Source organism: Streptopelia decaocto (genome assembly GCF_964273445.1).
Source record: "Streptopelia decaocto genome assembly, chromosome: 2".
In the NCBI taxonomy this organism is placed as follows: Eukaryota; Metazoa; Chordata; class Aves; order Columbiformes; family Columbidae; genus Streptopelia; species Streptopelia decaocto.
In genome coordinates, this window is record NC_138655.1 from 149,043,324 (window position 1) to 149,065,660 (window position 22,337).

The 22,337-nt window shown below is 39.9% G+C and overlaps 1 protein-coding gene across 14 annotated transcripts in view; it reads right to left on the bottom strand.

Moving 5' to 3' along the window:
• The window catches only part of PARD3 (par-3 family cell polarity regulator), a 457,959-nt gene that overhangs the window by 120,866 nt on the left and 314,756 nt on the right, over positions 1-22,337 (bottom strand). For 11 of the 14 annotated variants that reach the window (XM_082046280.1, XM_082046292.1, XM_082046291.1 and 8 more), the window contains one exon: positions 81-191. The exons of the other annotated variants lie outside the window; for them this stretch is intronic. In XM_082046280.1, coding sequence (XP_081902406.1) covers positions 81-191 — 111 coding nt within the window. The remainder of the gene's footprint in view (positions 1-80; positions 192-22,337) is intronic. 14 annotated transcript variants of the gene reach the window in all.

Here is a 22,337-nt window from a genome sequence, read left to right on the forward strand (position 1 = left end):
ATCAGTGAAATTCAACTTCGGTTATGTAGTTTAAAAAACAAACTCCCTCTATCAAGGTTTAAGCAAATACTGAAGTCTACCTCTCCTGTTCTTGCTTCATTCGTATTCTCTCCTCTTCTGAAGTAAGAGCTTCCTGCACTTTTATTTTACCAGTTTTCTCACTCTTGTCATCTTTGCGATGTTTGCCAAACCTGTTAATAACACACAAAAAAAGAATCTAACTTGTGAAATGAACAAAACTGTATTTTCCTTTTCCTACGACAGAGTCCTCCAAGAAGGGCTGCTTGGAAACCATGAAGGGGAAGTGCAAACACCTCAGAACCTCAGTTTTTAATATTTTTAGGCTGTCTTTTTTTTTTTATATATAGTTTCTTTTTAAATTTTATTTTTCTTTCACTCCTCTTAATAGTTTATAGAATTCCTCACTAAAGAACAGACCAAAACAACAACAAAAAATAATAGGACCACATTCCTTTTTATTTTTCCAGGATTTTGAGTTCACTGTTCTTAAATACACAAACAATGTTTTAGAATTTACTCAACGCTCTCACTGCCAAAGAACACAACTCAAGTTTACATCAAGTGAAGGCTTTCACATACACAGGAGATGTGTGTGTGACAACTGCCCAATGCGCAGTACCACTCTGCACACCCACCCCACGAGACCAGTTTCACCACACAGTGGACACCATCCAAAAATGGAAATGTATTCCTTTTCAGCACCAAGGGGGTTTTTTTGAACTTTGTTACTCATGCCTCTTTTCCCCCAAGGGTGTTGCAGTACAAGGTGTGTGAGCAGAGGGCTGAGGGATGGAGCTGGCTGCGCTGCCCCCGATGGAGCGGGATGCTGCCAGCCCTGTGTTTGCCTTTCTCATGCCTCATCTTCCCCTCTGCCAGCTACATTTCAAGTATTTTACATTATTCCCTATTTGCACATACCACTGTTTTCTTTTAGACTTTCACGGAGAGCACAGTTTGGCATTTGAGATACTCAATTCTTAGATATTTCAGACCTATTCTGAAATGAATGACTTTTGTATAGAGCGAACTAAACACACACTTAAATATAGCCCTTAAATACATCTAAAGTTTAGATGGCAATTTTCTATTTAAGGCAGAAAGGGTAACACATTTATTAAACAGTATCTTATTATAATGCATACCTATTAAACATGGGATAATTTATCATACCAAAAGTAGCACGAATTTTACTTATTTTTTTAATCAAACACTTAGATAAGAGCAGACTGACACTTGGGGCACTTCTCACTCAGGTTCACGTCAAAGTGAAATGAAAGTACTGAAACATGCGAAGTCCAGCAATGGTGCAACAGGACAGTCTGAATCCTCAGGAGCACTGAAGTAAAACACAGAGTTCTTAAAACCTTCTTCTGACCCATGAACGTAAACTGATAAAATATTTAGAGTCCACCAGGCATTTATAATCTTTTCCCTTTTGTTCCCATCGATTCTAGCACAAAGTCATTGTGTGGGCTGAGGACGTACCACACAGCAACCCTGCAGAAAGACTGATTTCTGGCCACTCACTCAAGAGATATTATTACACTGTGAAAGCATGTTTATGGCTCTTTAGGGCAGTTGTTTAATAACACAACAACACAAAAGTACAGTGTAGGGGTGTGAACACAAACTTTAGAGTGCATGGCTGTTCTCAACAGTTCCCAGACTGCTCATTTCCAAAGTAACTCAGGCATATGAAAACTGAAATTGTTCATTAATAATCATCTGAAAAGGGAAAGGCAGAGGACATGACAGGATTTAGAACCACAAAATACTATATAAAGTCTCTGCTTTTATAGTATATTATTTGTAAAAGTGACATACTTAAATTCAGTGACTAGAAACACCAGCGTGTATATTTTAAAATGTCCACTTATTTATTAGAGAGTAGTCAAAGCCATTATACAAAACATTTACACTCATGACACAAGAGATTCAAATCAAGTTCTGGATGTCGTACACCAGACAAAAGAGAACGGTTAATTTAAAATAGCCCTAAATCCTCTTGACAAGGGAGGAGTTTTGGCAGAAAAACAGTGGAACTGAGCCATTTTACCCTGATACACAGAGCGTGTCGCAGGTGGCAGGGGTCTGACTGACACAACACGCAGAGCTGCGAAGAGACACACAACATATGTGGTACTGTAGCACAGCATCTCTGGGATGCCTGTGTTTGCTTCTGTCTCCTGCCCTTCCCTGACCCATTCAAAATGTCAGGCAAAGTAAAGGAACCAAGTTCTGGAGTAGCTGGTTTATTTTTGAAGAAGAATTAGTGGGTTTAAAACAAAAAATAAAAAGAGATAAAATTGAATTAGTTAGTACCCATCAGGTTTTGGCAGCAAAACAGAATTTCTACCACTATAAATCAATTCATTGCAAGTATGAGCAGAAATATATTGAAATCAATACCTTATTTAAAAAGATAAAGTACACAGGAAGTTTCTAATAATCCTTGTACGAAATCTAGTAAATGTCTGGTCAGGCCACATGATTTGGGGAGAGTACTTCTGATGTTAACACATAATGCAAACCTAGCAAAAACTGACGGTTTAAATTTCCAGATCCAGTTGTCCGAGTGCAGAACGCACCACGCTCGTGCTGCATTTCACCACGGGCTTCCCGCACGGGCAGCGCTCAGAGCAGCAAGGGGGTTCGACTGGGTTTGGTTCATGAGCAAGCTGTGGCAACAACCCTTCTTTTCTTGTCTTTCATGGTTTTCTTCCAGTCATCTGGGAATGAATGCTCCTTCCGCCTTTGGGAACAACCCTGATAAAGTCTCCAGAAGACATCTCTGGTCCTCTCCCAGGCATTTCAAAGGGTGGTCATTTTGTCCTAATTCTGACAGGAGACTTTCCAGTGCCCGTCTCTGACAAGCTCCTGGTCACCCCGGCATTGGACATCCTGGCAGAGGATAAACCACAGTGGTCTTGCAAACTCGCTTCCTCTGGACTTGGTAACCCACAGAGTGATTTATCTGCCATAATCACCACTCCCTGTAATGAGTTCAGCAACATTAACTGCACTGTCCCTACATTTGAACCCAGAATAATCAATGTTATCCTCTTCCTCCCTGATTGGGGCTTCATGTTTTTAACAGCATCACCTACACAGATAGCACCTCCATGATACTCGTAAGTCATGGAGTTGCAGAACAGTTTGGAAATATGTTGTCCTAAATGATGCTGGCTCTGAACACTTCTGCATACTTTTGGCTAGACCTCTGGGCAAAAATATTTACAAGTTCAAATTTCTCTTTTCCACTGAGAACACAAGTCTAACAGCATCTCTGTTATGCTTCAGCTTACAATAGTGGAAGTAACACACAAACAAAGGAAAAACATTTTCCTGTCTCCACCATTGAGAAAGGTGTTTAAAAGAATTGTGATGGGGACACATACGTACATACACACACTCCCCTTGTATTTCTGTAGGAGAGGTCAACACTCTCCACTCCAAATATCATTCAAAGGGTTTTGGTGAGATTACTCTTGCTAACAGTAAGTGTGCTTGCTATTTATTTCTGTTAAAAGTGTTTGCTTCATGAAGTACGATTTATAGTCATAATGAAACCCACAGCCCAAATCAGCATCCTCTCCACCAAATTTATAACAGACATTTATAAATTATTTAACATATATATTCAAGCCAAGTTTAATTACAGAAGAGCAATATCCAGCAATAGTAAGGCACACCATTAAAGTGAGCTGTTAAAACTCTCTCAAGTGTATAATGCTATGTACTCTGGTGACTACACTGGTGTCAAGCTATTCAAAATCACCAGTCCTTCTAATTTCCTCAGGTAGATGTCTCCTACTCTGATTCATAAATATTAAATAAAACAGGACACTTAGAAAAAAAAAAAAAATAAGTGTACTGAGAGCACTGAAATTCAAAGAGTCTGTGCAATATCCTTTCAAAGCACCAAATGCACTTCCCGTAGCCACCTGCACTGTCTTCACAGCAAGTGGCAAAGCCCTCCCCTGCTGCTCCCCAGTGGCCCATGAGCAGTTGTGATAGTCAAAAGAAGCTAAGTCAGGTCTGCAGAATTACTCCCGGTATTTAAAACACCCTAATTTAAATGCATCAGCCCAGGGAAAAGATCTGGCTCACCTTCCCCAAAACGCACCATTTTCACCCCTGTGAAGCTTACTTCTTTAGTGCTCAGGTACCCAAAAGGAAGGGAGATGGAATTAGCATGTTTGTCCCACATATAACCCATGACAACTTTGGAACCTTACTGCTCCCAATACTATCTCTTCCATAAAGCATATATGGAATGTTCTGGCACACCCACATAATAACTTCCCCAATGAAGTGACTTCTCACTTAATGATAACAAGCCAAGACTGGAAAGTGCCAAAATGCAATTGCTAACGACATCTCCCTTGTAAAACAGCAATCACTGTCTACTTGTCCTGTGTCAGAGAGACTCCAGACCTTTGCAAGGACATGGCCTTGAGGACACTGCCAAGCGATGTGACCTCAGCCCTCAGTGCTCACTTCACAGAGGCGGGAGCTGCTCTCCGCTGCACGCAGCTGGGGACCAAGTGCCTGAAGCACCTGAACCTGTGATGGTCTCATTCTCACTGCTGTGAGACTGGCTGCTGGGATACTTGTTGCACTTCTTAAAAATGCAAATGAAATTACAACTTGCCATCTGAAGCAGACACGAGAACTCCACTGCTCAGGATCTGTACACCGTCAGTGCTCTTTGCATTAGTCAAAAGGAGGACAGTGTTTAAAAAACAAAGGTAAGAACTACTGTTGGAATTAACAAACAAAGCAGTGCAGAAAAGGAACATCTGTGACACTGATGTTCAGACAGCCTGGGAATCTAATTCCAAGCTCCTGTCATTTGCTAAATCCAGTGCCAGCTATTTGCCTGTGAGCTATAAAAGCCCTACCTAAATCAGTGCATAAGACACCAGCGCACAGACACAAGCTGCCACATGATGTGCACTGAATTGCACACACTACTGCTTCACTAAGTTAATAGATAAATGACAAAAAAAAGTTCTAATGCTAAAGCTACAGCAGATAGTGTGGAGCAGCAGAAGCCATAGCAGCCCAACACTGACCTGTGCATGCCCGTTCCCCCACTCTGAATTCTTAGAAGTAGAGCACAGAATATTATTACACATGGTGGAAAATTAAAAGCAAAAGGAAAGTGCACATTTTCCTCCAAACCCCCAAAAATAAAAGAATTATCTTTCTGTTCATAAACATAGGCATAGCTTAATACTTCCTGGAGGACACATACTGTATAGTTATAGAATAGTCTCCTTATAATAGTAACAACATTTATAAAATAAGGGAATACTACCTCTCGTAACAGCTAGTTTATTCATTAGCTTTCTCATCTAAACCCTGTTATGAAAAGTATAGCTAAAAAGTAGTTTAATTTCATTCTGTAACTACATAAGCAAAAGCTTTAAGAAAAAACTTCTATGACTAATTGAAATACAGGTTGTAAATTAAAAATACCCTGTCTATCCAAGAGTGTGAGAAATTGATGAAAGTGAGCAGCTGAAATCTTGTTCACTCTAATTGCCAAGATACTCCAGGGTTCTACTTAATTTATAGCTTCTTAATTCTCTTTTTACATTAAGGGTTAGAGAAAGTTTCAAGATAAGTGTAAATGCTCAAAGTCATATTCACAGATCCACAGACTTAATCCTCAAATTCAGCCAACAATAGCAACCACAGTTAGTGAAGAAATTTAAAAAATGTAAAAGAGGACCATTTTTTAAAAGTATGATCTCTAGAATATAACAGCCAAGTCACATCAGAGGAAAGGACCATCCTCAGTCCCTGTGATACTAGTTTGTCACATTATTATTAATAAAAAGATGAGAACACAGACCTATACGCCCAAAGCTTGACCCTGAAATATGAAATCCCATGAACTCTAGATAATCTAATCAAGCTAAAATGCATACCCAAACCTCTCTGTCAGTCCCTAGCTGGCTTACTTTCAAGCTCACTTGCTCGAACGACTGTCATCAACCAGAAGGTGGCCCAATGCAAAGCTGATGGCACTCGGCAGCAAGGCTCTGACTAGCAAGTGCCTGCAGGGGCTTCGGGCCAACGCATCAGAGCAACTAAACAATGTGACACTCAACAGAGAAGACAGTGTAGCAGAACAATGGAAGAACAAGCTCAAGCTACAAAATGATGCCATATATATGAAATATGTGAAATGTATACAAAATACACATGTGGACACAAAGAACATGTAAAGACAGAATAGATGAAGAAAGAAGGATGTACAAGTGGTAGCAACAGAAATTTCATGTTCACAACTTTTCTCAAAAATAGTTTCAGCTTAAAAGAATATATATCAGTATCCTTGATATAACAAAAATAATATAAATATAATCTCCTAAATGGATTTTACTCTGATGCGTTACTGATGAGATCATTGTCGTCTGCCAAATCATCCACATATTTCATTAGAATAAAGAGCTATAGAAGAAACATGCATTAGTTGATTAATGAAAAAACACAAAAAATTGATTGAGACAGAAGTTCAGTAGCATTAAGTTCCTTAATAGAAAAAAGACCATCATTAAAAATTAACAAATGGTAAGCATCTTGAGCTATTCTATCAGTGCTTTCTGTCTTCAAGGCAAGCTCTTTTCCCCATAGCAGCTAACAGTATTCACACACTCACAGCCTAACGCTACTCAAAGGATTTTGCAATTATTCCTCTAATCTTTTTTACCCTGCTGTATCAGCACAATCATAAGATTTATATTGCAAAAGATTATTGTGACACGTGAAAACATTCTGTTCCTAAAATAAAAATTAATAAGCCTAAGCATTCAACAGCACACAAACAATATCATCCTGCTTAGTGATTACTTCAGGGTTTACAAGCATTCCTTTTAAAAAAATTGTGCAAGTGCTATCTTTAAAAACAAGCTTGCAAGTGCAACCAATTACATATTTGCGATGGATTTCTAGAAATAGCCAGTTATCACACCTAAGTGACCCAGCAGCCATGCTGCCCTGGGATGATACAGAAGCACTGATGTACAGGGAGAAGGAGCAAGGCACCTCCATGTAGGAGCTTGTGGCCATAGTCAAAATGGACATTTAGAACTTTTTGTTCCCATGGATTTCCTTGCCTGTGTTAAAACTGATAAAGCAGTAATTCTGGTGCAACGTTCAGCAAAAAGACCCCTGGCCAGGAGGGTTCCTGGAGAACTCTGTTGTCCCCAAACAAGAAAAGGGCATTACAAAAGGACACAAGTAACTCATGAAAATGGAGAATACCTCTGGAGAGGTACACTTGTACCTCTTCAGAGCAATCAAGTTTGCCTTCAAGCAACAGAGAAACTCATGTGCTTGGTCATGAACACAGAAATTTAAACCAGTAGAACCAAAGTGGTTATCACTCCAAACTACCAGCCCTCTCTGAAGCCACCACCCTGTGCATGAATACTGTAGAGCACGTGAAGCTCTTCTGTGACATATTCATACATTTCTATCACCATCACCTGCCTCACCTTCCAAACATTAAAAACCATTTCTTCAGCACCATTCAGGTGCAGACTCTAGTATATCTCACCAAATTAAGGGTACTCAAAAACAACTGCGAGGACGGGACATAGATCACAATACTTCATGTGCAACATCACTGGTGATTCCCACTTCCTGGGAAGAAGTGGAAGCAACATATGGGATCAATAACTGTTTCCAGCCACTGATGCTTAATCTGCCTGTCTTTGTGAGTCAGTATCCCAACTTCATAGAAAACAAGTATGATGCCAAACCAAGAAACATGTCATGAGGTTTCATTCAATTATTTTCATAAACAGTTTTGATAACATTTCCTGAAAGGCATGACACAACAGGCAGAATATTATTCACACCAAGCCACTCTCTTTTCACAACTTAAGTATTTGTAATATTTACTTTCATCATAAAATGGTGGAACTTTTAAAAACAGATTTCTTTTACAGAGAGACCATCTGTTTGCAAACTTCTAAACAGAAGATAATCTTCTTGTATCGCTACTCATGATTGCCTAAAGTTATCTGGAGCCACTGACAGCATTAATAAATAAATTCATTAATAAATAAATTATCACAGGAAATAAGACAAAAACTAAGAACTAAGCCAAACTACTGCAGCTAAAAAACAGGCTGAGAAGGTCAGTGGAAGTGGGGATCATTTTAAAGTGATAATATTTGAAAGATAGCATCAAGTCAACAGATTCTTCTGTTGTATGGCTGAATCAGCTCAGTAAGCAATACCACAATGTACTAAAAGTCACCATCAATAACTCATTTTCATAGCGGTCAGCCAAAATCTGTTAAACTGTGGATTGCGGCACCCCTGAAGGAATAAAAAAGAAAGCTTCTGCTCAGATACAAGTATGTTAGCAATCATCAATGATGGGAGCAACCACAGAAGCAGTACATGATATTTTAATGAAAGCATTTTAAAGTTTGCCTGTGTGGCAAAAACTCTTTATTGTTGTGTATTCAAAAAAGAGAGTGGTTATTGAGGACAAAGTTAGTTGCCTCAGGATTAAATCTGATACACTGTGTGCTATTTGTCAGTGAAGGTAGTAGCTCATACATGTGACACAGCCAAGCTAATTCAGCCTTTTAATAGATAATGTAATCCTAATGGGCAACATATCCTTTCATTACTGTCATTTAATGTACTTAGAAACACTCCTGTCCCCCCTCTCAGACAAAATTTGCCCATCAAGTCTTCAGTGCCCTGTCAGGTAATTCAGTACTGAGCAGTAATATGTTAAACAGTAATTGAAAATCTGTAAATACAAATTGCAAAAACATTAAGTCTCACTTGCGAAGTAAAGAGCAGGATCCTGAAAAAGTTTGACTGAAGGCCTCTAGTACGTCAACTCATCTTTCACAGACTACATATATAAAAGCAGACATATCGTCCTTTGCAATACGTAATATCACACACAGAGGGATAAAAAAAAAATATTAAAAAATCCCAAATTCTAAGCATCAGCAACAGCCTAGTATTAACAGGTGCTGGACTATTTTTGAATCTAAAGTGCAATCTAGCTATTCTTCTATAGCGTAAGCAATTTTTCTTTTGGGTGTTGGGGTAAAATGCTCCTTCCCAGTGCGCCGGCTGCCACGACCAGCCGAGCAGCTCTTGTCCAGGTGGTGCTGAGCAGGTCCCAGACCCCAGCCCAGTGCTCCCCCCAACAACTGCGGCCCTGCAGCCACGCAGCGAGGTGGGCACACTTCTAGTATGGCGTTCGGCACACTCCACAGATCAGTTTAAAAACTGTGGACCAATTTAAGTATTAATAACGCTGCTTTGTGTGCCTCTAATTACCAGTGTCCACTAAAAGTACTTAGAGAAAGCTTTTAAACCATGGCTACTCTTCAACATGTTCGCTCCACAACTATACTTCTAATTCCTGTTCTGTTCATTTTAATGCATTATTGTTTCAAAATACAATGCTTCAAAATTGCAAATTACATCTGGCTCAAGGGCTGATTATGAGAAATACTAGCACTTCTGCCTCTGCATGAATAACTCTGATAATAATGAGAGATTGATTGAGCTCCAAGAAGTCCAAATGATGAGAAGGGTCAATTTGAACATTTCTATTAGCTTCTTTTGTTAAATCTAACACTTTGCCAGGCCAGAGACAAATACTGCATCTGGTTACCATGATTTTTTCCACCCTACAGAAGTATAATTTAGTAAATGGGTACTGGTCTAAAGGCAGACCTTATAAGAAATGCTAATGAAACATAAGGCTCAGGGAAGAGTGGCTGGAAAGCTGCCTGGCAGAAAAAGATCTGGGGGTGTTGATTGACAGCAGCTGAACATGAGCCAGCAGTGTGCCCAGGTGGCCAAAAAGGCCAACAGCATCCTGGCTTGTATCATGAATAGTGTGGCCAGCAGGACCAGAGAAGTGATTGTGCCACTGGACTCATCACTGGTGAGGCCTCACCTTGAATCCTCTATTCAGTTTTGGGCCCGTCATCATAAAACAGACATTGAGGTGCTGGAGAGAGTGCAGAGGAGGGTGATGAAGCTGGTGAAGGGTCTGGAGCACAAGAGTGATGAGGAGTGGCTGAAGGAGCTGGGGCTGTTCAGCCTGGAGAAAAGGAGGCTGAGGGGAGACCTTATCACTGTCTACAACTACCTGAAAGGAGGTTGTAGCATGGAGGGGGTTGGTCTCTGCTCCCAAGTAGAAAGTGATAGGACAAGAGGAAATGGCCTCAAGTTGCACCAGGGGAGGTTCAGATTGGATATTAGGAAAAAATTCTTCACAGAAAGGGTTGTCAGGCATTGGAACAGGCTGCCCAGGGAAGTGGTGGAGTCACCATCCCTGGAGGTGTTTAAAAGGCGTTTAGACGAGGTTCTTAGGGACATGGTTTAGTGCCAACATTAGGTTATGGTTGGACTCAGTGACCCTGAGGGTCTCTTCCAACTGAAATAATTCCATGATTCTATGATTATATAAAAACCCACCCGTTTTAATGGCATTCAAGAAAAAGTTTTTTAAAAAGACAGAAGAAAACTTGCAAGGGAAATTTGCTTCAATGCTTTTGTGGCAGAAAATGAAAAAAACACCTCGGTAACACAAAGAGTCCTCACAACTCCATTTTACAACTTTGCATGTGTATATTACGAGCATGGCATGCCTTACGTAAACGTGAGCTACAAGAAAATCAGTAAAGATGCTGTCGAGGCACATGCAACAGGCAGAGAAATGAAGACTCAAATGTAATACAGCAGCTAGTTAGACCAAGAAATTGCAGTAACATTATTCCAACAACTTAGACTTGTAGCCTTGCAATTACACTGTATAAAATCAGCAAAGGTTAACACAGACACACAAAAAGTTAATCAAACTACTGGAAGTTCATCTGGAACCTTCAAAAGATTAAAACTTCCCCACAGATCTCATTACCCAGAAATGTTAATAAGTCAGTCAGCACTTTCTCTGTCAATTACTGAAAATCTTTGTTGATACACATCTCCTAGAAAATAACCTCTGTGGGGTAAATTAAGCAATGGGTGACGTCTCTATTTCTTTAGCTTCATTCACATATTTACACTTATAGGAGGTCGGGAAAGCACAGACAATTTCCAGCAGAGCACAACAGACAACACTGTAGGATCAGTGGGACAAGTGTAAAGAAAATGTGCTTAAAACCCAGACAAGCGTGCAGCTGCATTTGTTTCTCAGAGGACTCCTGCACCGCCAACCAGCAACTCCTCTCGCTGAGTTACAGCACCAGACACCAGGGCACTGGTGGCCACGGTCACAGTTTAGGGTCTCCTGTCCCAGTCTGGTTCCACATTGCCACCTAAGTCTCTTTAGGGGATAAAAAATTAACTTTAATTAGAAAAAAATAAATAAACAGTGCCAATAGGATAATTTAACAAGGTGCTCTAGAGCATAAGTAAATTAAGCTACATTGAATGGCCTCAAAATGGCATTGTCATAAAAACAGAGGGCAAAAAAATAACAGGTACACTATTTTGAAAGTTTGCTACAAAAACAGGGCTAAGGCACAAGAATTAGCCTGAGCCGAGCCTCTCGTTAGCATATATTAGCATGCCACTGCTGGCTTCACATACCTCTGGCTATTCTATCAGCTGATATTCTGCCCTGCGGCATGAAAATCTAGTTTACATACACAGAATCTTCTGGGTGGGAAATGAAGAGTGAGACTGCACTGCAGCAGCAGCACCAGAACAAACCAGCTCTGGAGCGGATGCAACAAGACTCAGGTGTGTGACGGCTGGGAGGGCAGTTTGGCAGCGAGTCCCCGCAGCAGCTGGCGCAGGGGTTGCCCAGAGCCACCCAGCGTCCCGTACCTGTCAGCAGCCAGAGCTGGGGCTGTCTGCACTGTAACTGCACTTGAAATAACCACGTCACTTGTGATTTACACCGCTGATCATTTCAGGGCTAAGCTGGCAGCAGAGATTTATTTCAGATTGAAAACATGTAAAAAACAGGACTTGCATGGGACTAATTACAGGCAAGAGATGTGGGGTGGTGGGTTGTTGTTGTGGTTTTATTTTGTTTTTTATTACAGCCACCATACAAATAAGCTCCAGGCACAGAAGATCTCAGACTTGGACCAGCCCCATGCACAGTGACGTTTTTGTTCTCATTTGTACATGCTCAGGCACTACAAGAGGTGACTGGGCCTATATTTATTTAGAAACCCAGACAGATGATGTTTAAAATAAACCCAATCTTGACATCAAAGATATCCGCCCCTGAAATGTTCTTCTCCAAACAAGTTCAACTCTGCTCATGTTCGGTGCTGCACACAGTATGCAGCAATTATCACTTAGATCTTCCTATTTCTTCTGAATATATAGCAGAACATAAATCTCAAAAAACAAAACAAACCAACCACAAAACACACAACAATGAAAATGGCACTGGCTCTTCACATTTTATTTCTCTTACACAAGCAGTTTTCTTCCTCTGGCAGTTAGAAAAGGCAAACAATTATCAAAGTATTTGGAGCTCCACAGATGATATCAGGACTCCCAGCAGTTACAGGTGATAACACTGTTGGAATCATTACCTGCTCAGCAACATGAGAGAAAATAAATACTTCAGGTGTAACGCTACACCTGAAACTCCTGCTTGTGGCAGCATGTTGTGCTCTGAATTTCAGGGTTTTAGCACTACAGGTTAAAGACAAAGATAGTATCTATAATAACATTGTGAAATATTTGAGATTTATTTGTGGTTGGTTGCTGATGAATAGTGTAATAGCAATTCAGCTTGCATTCTAAGTACTGCTGGCACACCTGATGTTGCATATGCTAGAAGCACTTACAATTCATATAAAAATATACTAGTTTCATTACTGTGGTACTCAAAAATGCTGATACAGCTAAGATTCTAGATGCATTTTTGTTATTAAATCCTCTTTTTTTCAGGACTTATAGAGCTAATCCATAAACTTTGGTTTTGATTAGACATTTTCTTACTAAGTACTAACTACAACAGCATAGCAGAAAAAAGAAATCTACATATATTTTCAGTCATCCATCCACCTTCAAACTAAACTCAACAGCAGCATCTGGAAGCAGTAGATAGCTTATGTTTTTAGCATACAAATATTTTGTAGTTCTACAACACAGGAAACACCACAGGACATCAAAGACCTTGGAGACAGCAGCATGGACAAGGTACTATCCCATTCTTAAAATGAGGAAACAGTTCCTCTTGAAAGCTTCAGCAACTTGCTAAAGTCCTGGAGCTTTTTGTATTGCAAGCACAAACAACATACTGTCTGCAGATTCCATTGACAAAGCCAGGTCTATGAAGTTAATATATCTACAAAACTAGTTCTAACAGAGGATTTCACTACCAATACAGCGCTACCAACATACTTTCAATGTATAATACAAACTCTTTAAAACAGCTGTATCAATAGTATTCTATATTTGTTGAAAAGAGTTAAGACCACCAAGCAGTTCCATGAAACCATACTAAGTTCTTTTTCCTTTTAGGACTCAGAGCTACAAGACTGACATCAAAAAAAAGTCTGGAAGAAAAGTGTTAACCTTTGTAGAAACTATGAATTTATCTTTTGCAGAAGCAAACATTTCAAAATTTACTGTTAATCACATCATCAGCTAGCCCAAACATATGCTGTAAAGCTAGTTCATTAAATGAATGCATTCCAGCAGGGTCTATTTTACAAACATCTACAGCCTTTTCTTGCACTCCTGCTTATTGTAAGTTTGCACAGAAGCAGTAAAAGTTAATGTGCAGTGGAACACTACATTAACTACTGAAATGTTATTGCACATCAAAAAGGTTTAGTGCAACTCTGCAAACATGCTTACCTGAGTGCCATAAAATACTGACATAATGAGTCAGACGTACTGCAGCGCATTGCAATCAGGTGTTCGCACTGGTAATGTAAAAGCAGCTCCTTGATACAAAAGTCATTCTACACAATGTCTAAAAGACATTTTTGTATATGATATACTACAAATTTTGTTAGTATTTTGGAATTACGTAAATATACCTCAAATCATCAGGGAACTGTGGGGGCAGTAAGTCCCTGAGGGGCTGATTCCCTGAGTCACAAATCACAAAAATCCTTTTAAATGTAAACTTTTTGAGTGACAATCTTACTGTACATCCACGCATTTTTACTTTCATGAGAAGGACAAGTACATGTTGATTGAATCAGATTTTTTTTTTGTACCGGTGATTATTCAGTGTATCTTGTTCCTATCTCCTTTTACCATGACAAATGCTTTTCACCAGGAGAGTGGTTAAGTGCTGGAACAGGCTGCTGAGGGAGGCTGCCGAGCCTCCATCCTTGGAGATGTTCGAAACTCAACTGGGCATGACACTCAGCAAGCGGATGAAACACTGAAGCTTGGACTGCTGCGAGCACAAGTCGAACCAAGCAGGTCTCCCTTCCTGCCTGGATCACTCTAAGAGTGCAGTATTTTCAATATCTCTTCAGTTCCTCTGAATTCTATCTTTTTTTCCCCTCCAGAAGTAGTCATCAGAGGATTCAAAATAGGGGAAATACTACTTGCATACCCTATTAGAATTATGTTATTTTTTTTTCCTTTTCTCTTATTCTTTCTACAAAACTTTTGTTCCTCTTATTTTCCCCGAAACAACTTAAAAACCTAAATAAGTATCCTGAATGCCTTATACCCACTATCTTCCTCCTACATTGAGGGAATGCAGGGGCTCACAGAATATTTCTATTCTGTTACATTCTCTTCCAGAAATCATACTGGCTTATAACCATTTTCACTGAAATATTTTTATATGGTCCTTAACGACTACTTCTCTGCACAACAGTAGGACGCATGGGAACCCTCATAGGAGGCACCAGTGTGCCAGCGCACTGCGAATACAGGTCATTGCTCCCGAGAAGTTAGACACAGTCATAAGTTGGAGCTTTTTCTTCTAGAAAAGGATCAGATGTCCTGCAGCTGCCAACTAAAGTACCTCAAGTAACTATGACTTAATAGCTGATGTCATCCTGTTGTATAAAAATATGTTAAGTTGCATTAATTTTCTTCTAAGACAACGTTCCTATTCCTGTTTTTAAAAAGGATTTTCGAAGACTCTGCTTTAAGAGCATCATCTAAAGCATCCATAATGTATACCAATGTACAGCTGCTATCAGTAATAAATTAAATCTCCAAAGAACACTTCCAACAGATAAAGGAACAAATATCATCGATACAGCTTTTCATCTAACACCTTCTTCACATCTCAAGACAGTATTTATTTACCATACTTTGTTAGGGACTAGCATACTGCCTAGTTAGTCTTCAATTATCACATCAGGTGGAGGAAAAAATCCTATTTCTATAGGAGCTAAAACTGAAATTAACTTTGAATCTCTGAACTGTCAACAAATTCTCTGAAAAGGCTTGCTTCGCAGAGATTATAAAGGAGGTGTCATCCTTGACACTTGTGTTCTATATTCATCCGGCAGGCCGGGAAGAGAAGCGCCGCAGAGCGCCGGGCGGGATGGTGGAGGGCTCAGCTGTCACCCCGCCTGCCTCCTGCGCTTGCTTTGCAGGCGGAGACGGTGCTGTAGGTGTCAAAGGTTCTCTATTTAAACTCACTGACAAGAAAAGGAAGAATATTGGGAGAATATGTTACCATCCACTATGAACTCATCTCTAGTAACAGGTCATCCTGACACTTACTTCTGGGTGATACAAACAAAAGCCTTGATTCTATTCAAATTAAAAAACAAAACAAAACAGAACCAACACATATGATATATACCCATGGGATTTACATGTTCAAGATTTACTCTGGGAAAAGCCAGTGTTAAGAATACATAGAGCAAAGCCCTGCTTTCTGTCAGAATGACAGACTAGAAAGCCACAAACGATTACGTTAATCTGTCACTTAAAATCTCCCTCGCACAATCGCATACCACCGCTCTCTGTGTTTCATTTAAAAGTTGCAGAGTTTACTAACCACTTTAAAAAGCCGCATTCCTTAAATCCCTGACAGATTATGTGAAATTGTTTGGTTTAGAAGCATGAATTTGCCATTCTGCTGCCCCCCACCCCAATGACAGCTCAGTCAAAAGCCGGTGTGGCTGGGGCTGCAGGCAATGAAACTCAGCGCTTCCTCAGCACAACTGATTCCACCAAGCAGAAGAAAATGGGAAGGCAGAGAAGTGCAGAGCAGAATGAAGGAGCATGGCTCGCCCCTCCAAGAGAGAAAAGCTATTTTCTATCAAGCTTATCTTTTTCAGTCCCTTATTTGCTTTTAATTGGAAAGAAGGAAGTGAAGAATATGAAAATGCTTTGAAAGACATTTATAAGAGTCCTGGGTAACTGTCTGCATCAAAGATGACAATTTGCTGCATGGCTGATTTCATTTGAAAGGCTTTTCTGATTCTGTTCATCCCACAGGCTGGACATAACTTTGCAAACGGATCAGGACAAAGTAGCCCAGAGCAGCACGGTAAATAAGGTGTCATTAGCAGTGTCTAACTTGCAGCCAGGATGAGGACTGTGCTCCTCCTCTGAAGCTTGAAAAGGCATCACGCTTGTAGCCTGCATCTGGGATTGCAGCAGGTCATGCATTTTCTAGCTGGTGGCAGAAGAGGGGAAGCAGATGTGGACTTAATGATAGTCGTGCCAGCTGGTTCATAGTAGTATCAAGCAAAAAACAGAGCACAAATAGCCCCAGATTCCATTTACCTGAGCAATGACCCAGCTCAGTGTTTCTGATGAAAGTCTCAGCACAAGCACTGCAAGCTGTCGGCGATGATGTTCTCAGATGAGGATTAGCAAACCCAGGCACATTGTGGTGTCCGAGCAACACGCTTCCAAGTTTGGAATGATACAACCGACAGGTTTTTAAGCAATAACCTCCTCCTCTGTATTCTAAGGCTCAAGATTTATGGCGTTTGTGCCATGAGCAGAGCTCTAAAGAAAAAAAAATTCAACTCTCGGAGCTCGTTCCCATGTTTTCTATTAAGACCATACATCAGTAAGTGTAATTTACCAATATGAAGTCCTATTAGTCATGCTTCCAAGGAAAATGCCATTATTGCTGCCTACCATGTTACTGAATGATGAAAATCAGACCACAGATTTTATTTTATCGAGTTCGAGGTATTTGCCAGTCCTGTTGATTAGGGTATAATTCAACAGTATTTTACACAACTCAGATACCTTTTTGTCATGTGCCTGCTTAAAAGTCTGAAGGTTGTTATTAAATGAAAGAGAAAGAAGGTAATTACTAAATCAATGGTATAACCCTTGTGATTTGCTTTTCATCTCTTCACAGACATTTTGATGAAAAACTTAAATGAAAACCAGAGCAGGCAATGCAAGGGAGTCATGTAACAAGCAACAGAAATCCACGTAGGTTATTCTCCCAAATGCCCAGTCAGAGGCCTCAGATGGCTAATGTGGTTGAAATGTGTAATTCAAAGCTACAAATGATATGTTTATGAATCTGGACATGTCCAGTGCACCTTGGAAGCAGCTGGGGGAGGCGGGGAGAAAGACAACAGTATATCTGATTTCAGCTAAACAAGGTTGCAAACTGAATTATCTGTTTCCTCTCACAGAACTAGAAGATGCCACACTGCAAAGCTCCCAGTAATCATTTTAAGTGTAATTAAATCTAATTAGGATTAGCTTTTAATGGTAAGCCATTTGCATTGGCTATCCAGCGCATTGATTTACCCACCTGTATGCTACAACAGTTAAGTGACGAATTAAAGTTCAATTACCATACGCTACAGCTTTACATTTCCATCAACATTACAGGACAGCCTAAAAACACCTATGCACATGGTTAACTTTAAGCATAGTATCTTGTTCCATGAACTTCAAAACACAGTGCTTGTGTTCCCCATTGAAAAGTTATGTTTATGTGGGACTGAGGTATTAATTCTGACAGCAGAAAATTTATTTATTTCATATCATATACTTACCCACAGTTGTTTCAAATGATATGACAACCATTTTGTAAGCAACCTCCAAAACCAATGCAGATATTTTCTTGCTTAAACTCAAGGTTAAGACACAATGTGTATATCCCCCATCTTTTTTTTTCCTCAGCAGTTCCCCATGTAAAATCAAGCACACTATTTGTATTTGTAAATCCTTTGTTATCTGATCATATAGATGTCTACTTGTTTCAGCAGGTTTTTATTATCAAGCAGTGATTGTCTCTCCAGTATTTTCAGCAAGATTTGACAAGATAGCTTGGCCTCCCTACTTCTTTCTTCCCTTTTGAAACCCAAAGCTGCTTTTTTTCCCTCCTTAGTCTCAACATCTTGGTTGTTCAGTTTCTAAAGAAGTTATTCCTCAGATATATCCTTTCCTGAGACTGATCACTTGCTGGACATAATTTTTCTACCATAAAACTATCCAATGAAATTTCCCCTATACAAACTCCCCAGTACAAGTATGGCTGTCTGCTTTCTTGCAAACAAGGTAAATGCTCTCAAAAAATGGCATAAGAGCAGTGGTGCCACTGTCTTACAGAACCACGGTTTAGGCATGACCATAGAGGAAATTATATTCGGCTTGAGAAAGCCGGGAAAAGATGTGGAGCTACCACTTCATTTGCCTGTCACCTACTACTTCACCCATCCCAGTCACCCATCTAGAAATTATATCCAAGCTTGTACACTGGGAATAAGCATGAATGAAGTACAGGGATGTTAAGTGATCATCTGTACCACAGCAGAGTGTCATTTCATTATCACCCAAATCCTGCAAATAAGAATAGTCTCAGATGTCCCTGTCTTACATCCTGAGGACACCCACTTTCATAAATGAAAATACCCTGTACGTGACAGTGGCAGGAGGAGGGGAAAAGAATGTGGCATATACAGTTTTCTCTCTGAGGAGTGTCAAAGAACTGCACAATATAGAAGCCTAACAAATTAATGTATCCCTACCAGCACTAATTACTGATGAACTGTTTGAAACTGTGTAGTCTCTTTCTTAAGGCAGCACTACAATGACTTATTTATAAACTGCTTGTTTTTTTCAGGTTGATTTTTATCGAGCAGCAAAATCTCTACTTAAAAATAAACAAAATCAGGCTCAGAAACGAGTGAACGCATTTCAGATTGCACTTGGAGAAGCACATGGATTTTTATAATGTTCCCATGTCAAAACATACATCTACTTAAGCAGCTTTAGTGAAACACAAAAACCCACAAAACTTAGTGTCAGCTTTCCAGAAACTATTTTCTCAGCTGACAGTGCCCAGCCAGGCACCCCCTAAATGCCAGCAACAGAGAAGAAGGAACTGCACAGCCTCCCCCTGGTATAGGATTAAAGCCATAGGACATGGCGCATCACCTACTGCAGGGATAAGAAGGACAGGAATGATGCAGCTATTCAGGTAAAATAAATATATTCAGGTGTGAGTAAAGCTCTGCAGCATCTGCATTGCCTCCAAGAGACTAATATTTTTATTTACTAGGTTAACTTTTGCCCTATATTTGTCTTTGAAGAGAAAGACTGATCAGCCAAATAAATAAATTATTCTGTTCTGCCCTGAAATGTCCATTTGAAAAAAGAAATACACACATACTCAGATTTATTTCACAGTGAGAAGGGTGAACTTCCAGACTGTCCACAGCCCCGTGTCAGCAAAGGTCCTCTGGAAATACCAGGAGTTGTGTGTGGCAGAGCCATGCAGGCTGCACCCTACGCTTTACAGTTCTGCTTCATGGTTACCGTCAATCCTCTTCACTGCGTTTGATACAAGCGCTAAAACAATGGAAGTGCTTAAAAGATTTACTTATGATTTTAACCTGCTACGCGAATCATCCGGGGATTTCTTGGAAATGATGACTAGATGCTGAAGGATAAATGTAACCTAGGGTTCTCTAGTGGGAGTTTCCATCTCACAGTACAGTTTAATGAAGATCCCAGTAGCAAATCCTAAGATTTTAACTGAAGGCAAGGAGACTTATTTTTATATATCACATAGACTCCACTTTATGAGCTGCCAGTTTGCATATAGGCAATAAAAAGCCCCTTGGCTGAACACAGACACTGGAATAAAGTGTCAGTTAACAGTAATTTCATCCTGCAAGTGTTCTTGCCCATTCAACCAAATGAAGAAAGATTATTTTAAGATAAGAGCACTGAAAGGGAAGAAATAAAGTGAAAAAGGAGTAAAGAAAAGGAACTACAAAGAAATCACAATGTTACACAGAACCAAAACATCCAATTATGCTTTGATCATGGCTTGAATTTTAAATGTTACTGTCATCATTATTTTCTATTTCACAACTTCTTTCAGTGATTACTTGATATCTACAATATATGTCAGATGTACAGAAAAACAAAGCATGTTATAGGCAGAAGCACTAGCTTATCTTGCAGACATAATAAAGCCCATCTCAACCTTATTGAGAAGCCTGTCAACAAAGCAAATCAAACGCTGAGTGGAAATGAGGCATAATGCCTGATTTCTTCAATCAGCTTTCCTGTTTGCCAGGAGCACCTCTCTTGGGTGGGCTGACAAGGTGCAAGCTAATTTACAGATCCAGGAGGAGTCAACTGCATCCGGATAGCACTTCTCCCACGTTAATTAAGAGGAGATTGAAAGGTAAAGTTCACTCAGAAATGGTAGTGAGGGGAAAAAAATAACTCAAGGAAATGTTGACTGTTGTGAAGAACAAACAACAAAGCGATCATCAGATCTTATCAGTCAAATTACTGTAGTTTCCAGATTAAAGATTTCAGAAGTGTTATATCGAGCATATAGACAAGGTTATTTCCTATTTAGCTGGGAGCACCTGATTACAAGTGGTATTAATTTCTACTTTCACACTTGGCTCCCTCTAGAGCTTTCAAAGCCACAGGGGAACACCAGACATCAGGCTCTAAGGCCAGAGGGCAGAAAGGATCTGACAAGCCCTCACTGAGCCAGCTCACTAAACACAATCACTGCGAGAAGCCCTCACTGATCCAGCTCTCCGGAACACAAAGTCTCCTCTCTTTGGACGAGACCTTCTGCAAGTTTGCCCCGTGCCTGGGTACCACAGCGTGCTAGATGAAGCAGCTATTGCACCCGTCCTCTGCGTACAAGGACATTATGCAGGAGCAAACTGAGGATCAAGGAGCTGCCCAGAATTTCTACATGCTGTACCACTTTCTGACGGAAGCCACGAGATAGTAATCATGGTATCCAATATACCATGAGTATATACATAGAGTCCACAGAATTTAGCATGTACAATTTATCTCAATTTTGCCTCTTTTCTGCTGTAGAGAAATGACAAAGACTGCAGAAGGGAACCAGTCAACATTTCGTATCTCTATCTCTCCATCTCTCTTCCACTCTTCCCCATCACAGAGTGCAAACCTCAGCTCTAGGCTTGAATTTGGGCAAGCAGACACCCAGAAGATGAGGGTTTCCCCAAGGAACTCACAGGAGAGCAGGCTGAAGTGCTCTCCTCCTGTCTGACATGTATGAATATCTCCTGTGACTCTTTTGGTATTCTCTGGCACATGCTGTCTAACAACCTGACATTGTTTTGTGTTTTCTAAACACATTTGCTAAGTAACATTTTCTAATTATCTAGTTTTTCTGTTAACTAATTTGGTAATACAATTCACAGACATAGAACAATTCTCAAGAACCTATGCAGTTACAAGGTAGGTACAATTAATGTTTTACAAGATAAAGAAGGTAAAAGGACGAAAGTTAACTGAAACTCTACTTGTATGTTTTCAGATGAGAACCATTGTAAATAAATCTTTAAAATAATATGGGTACTTCAAAATTAAATAATGAATCACTGCATATGCAAAAGAAAACAAACACTGCTTTAGTATTGTTTTTTCTTGGAAATATATTTATTTAATCTAGCTGGCTAAAAGAAAGACTGATTTTCTTGCTCTCTCACCCCTTGCTACAAGTAATCGAAGGTGTTTGTCATGTTTCACCATTCACCCAGAACAGCAGGGTGTCCCTCAGCAGTCTGCTCCTCGCAGATCACTTACGTCTGCTGGAGAGATTTCTCCTTTCTAAAAACTCAGTGCCTGGTAAAATTCAGGTCTTTCACTGACCCTTTCTCCAGACTGTGGGTTCTCACAGCACACAACCTTATTCAGATGCTGTTTTCCTTGCGAGGAGCATGCTGGTTTTCAATCTCAAATCAATCCATCTCTTTCGCATCATGCCTCCATGATACCAAACAGCCTTAATAGTACAGCAAAGAAAAACACTCATCGAGCAACACATAAGCTTTGGGTACAGTATTAGGAACAGCACAGTTTAAGAAAAACACAAAACCCAATTGTTTGACCTTCCAAAGGATATG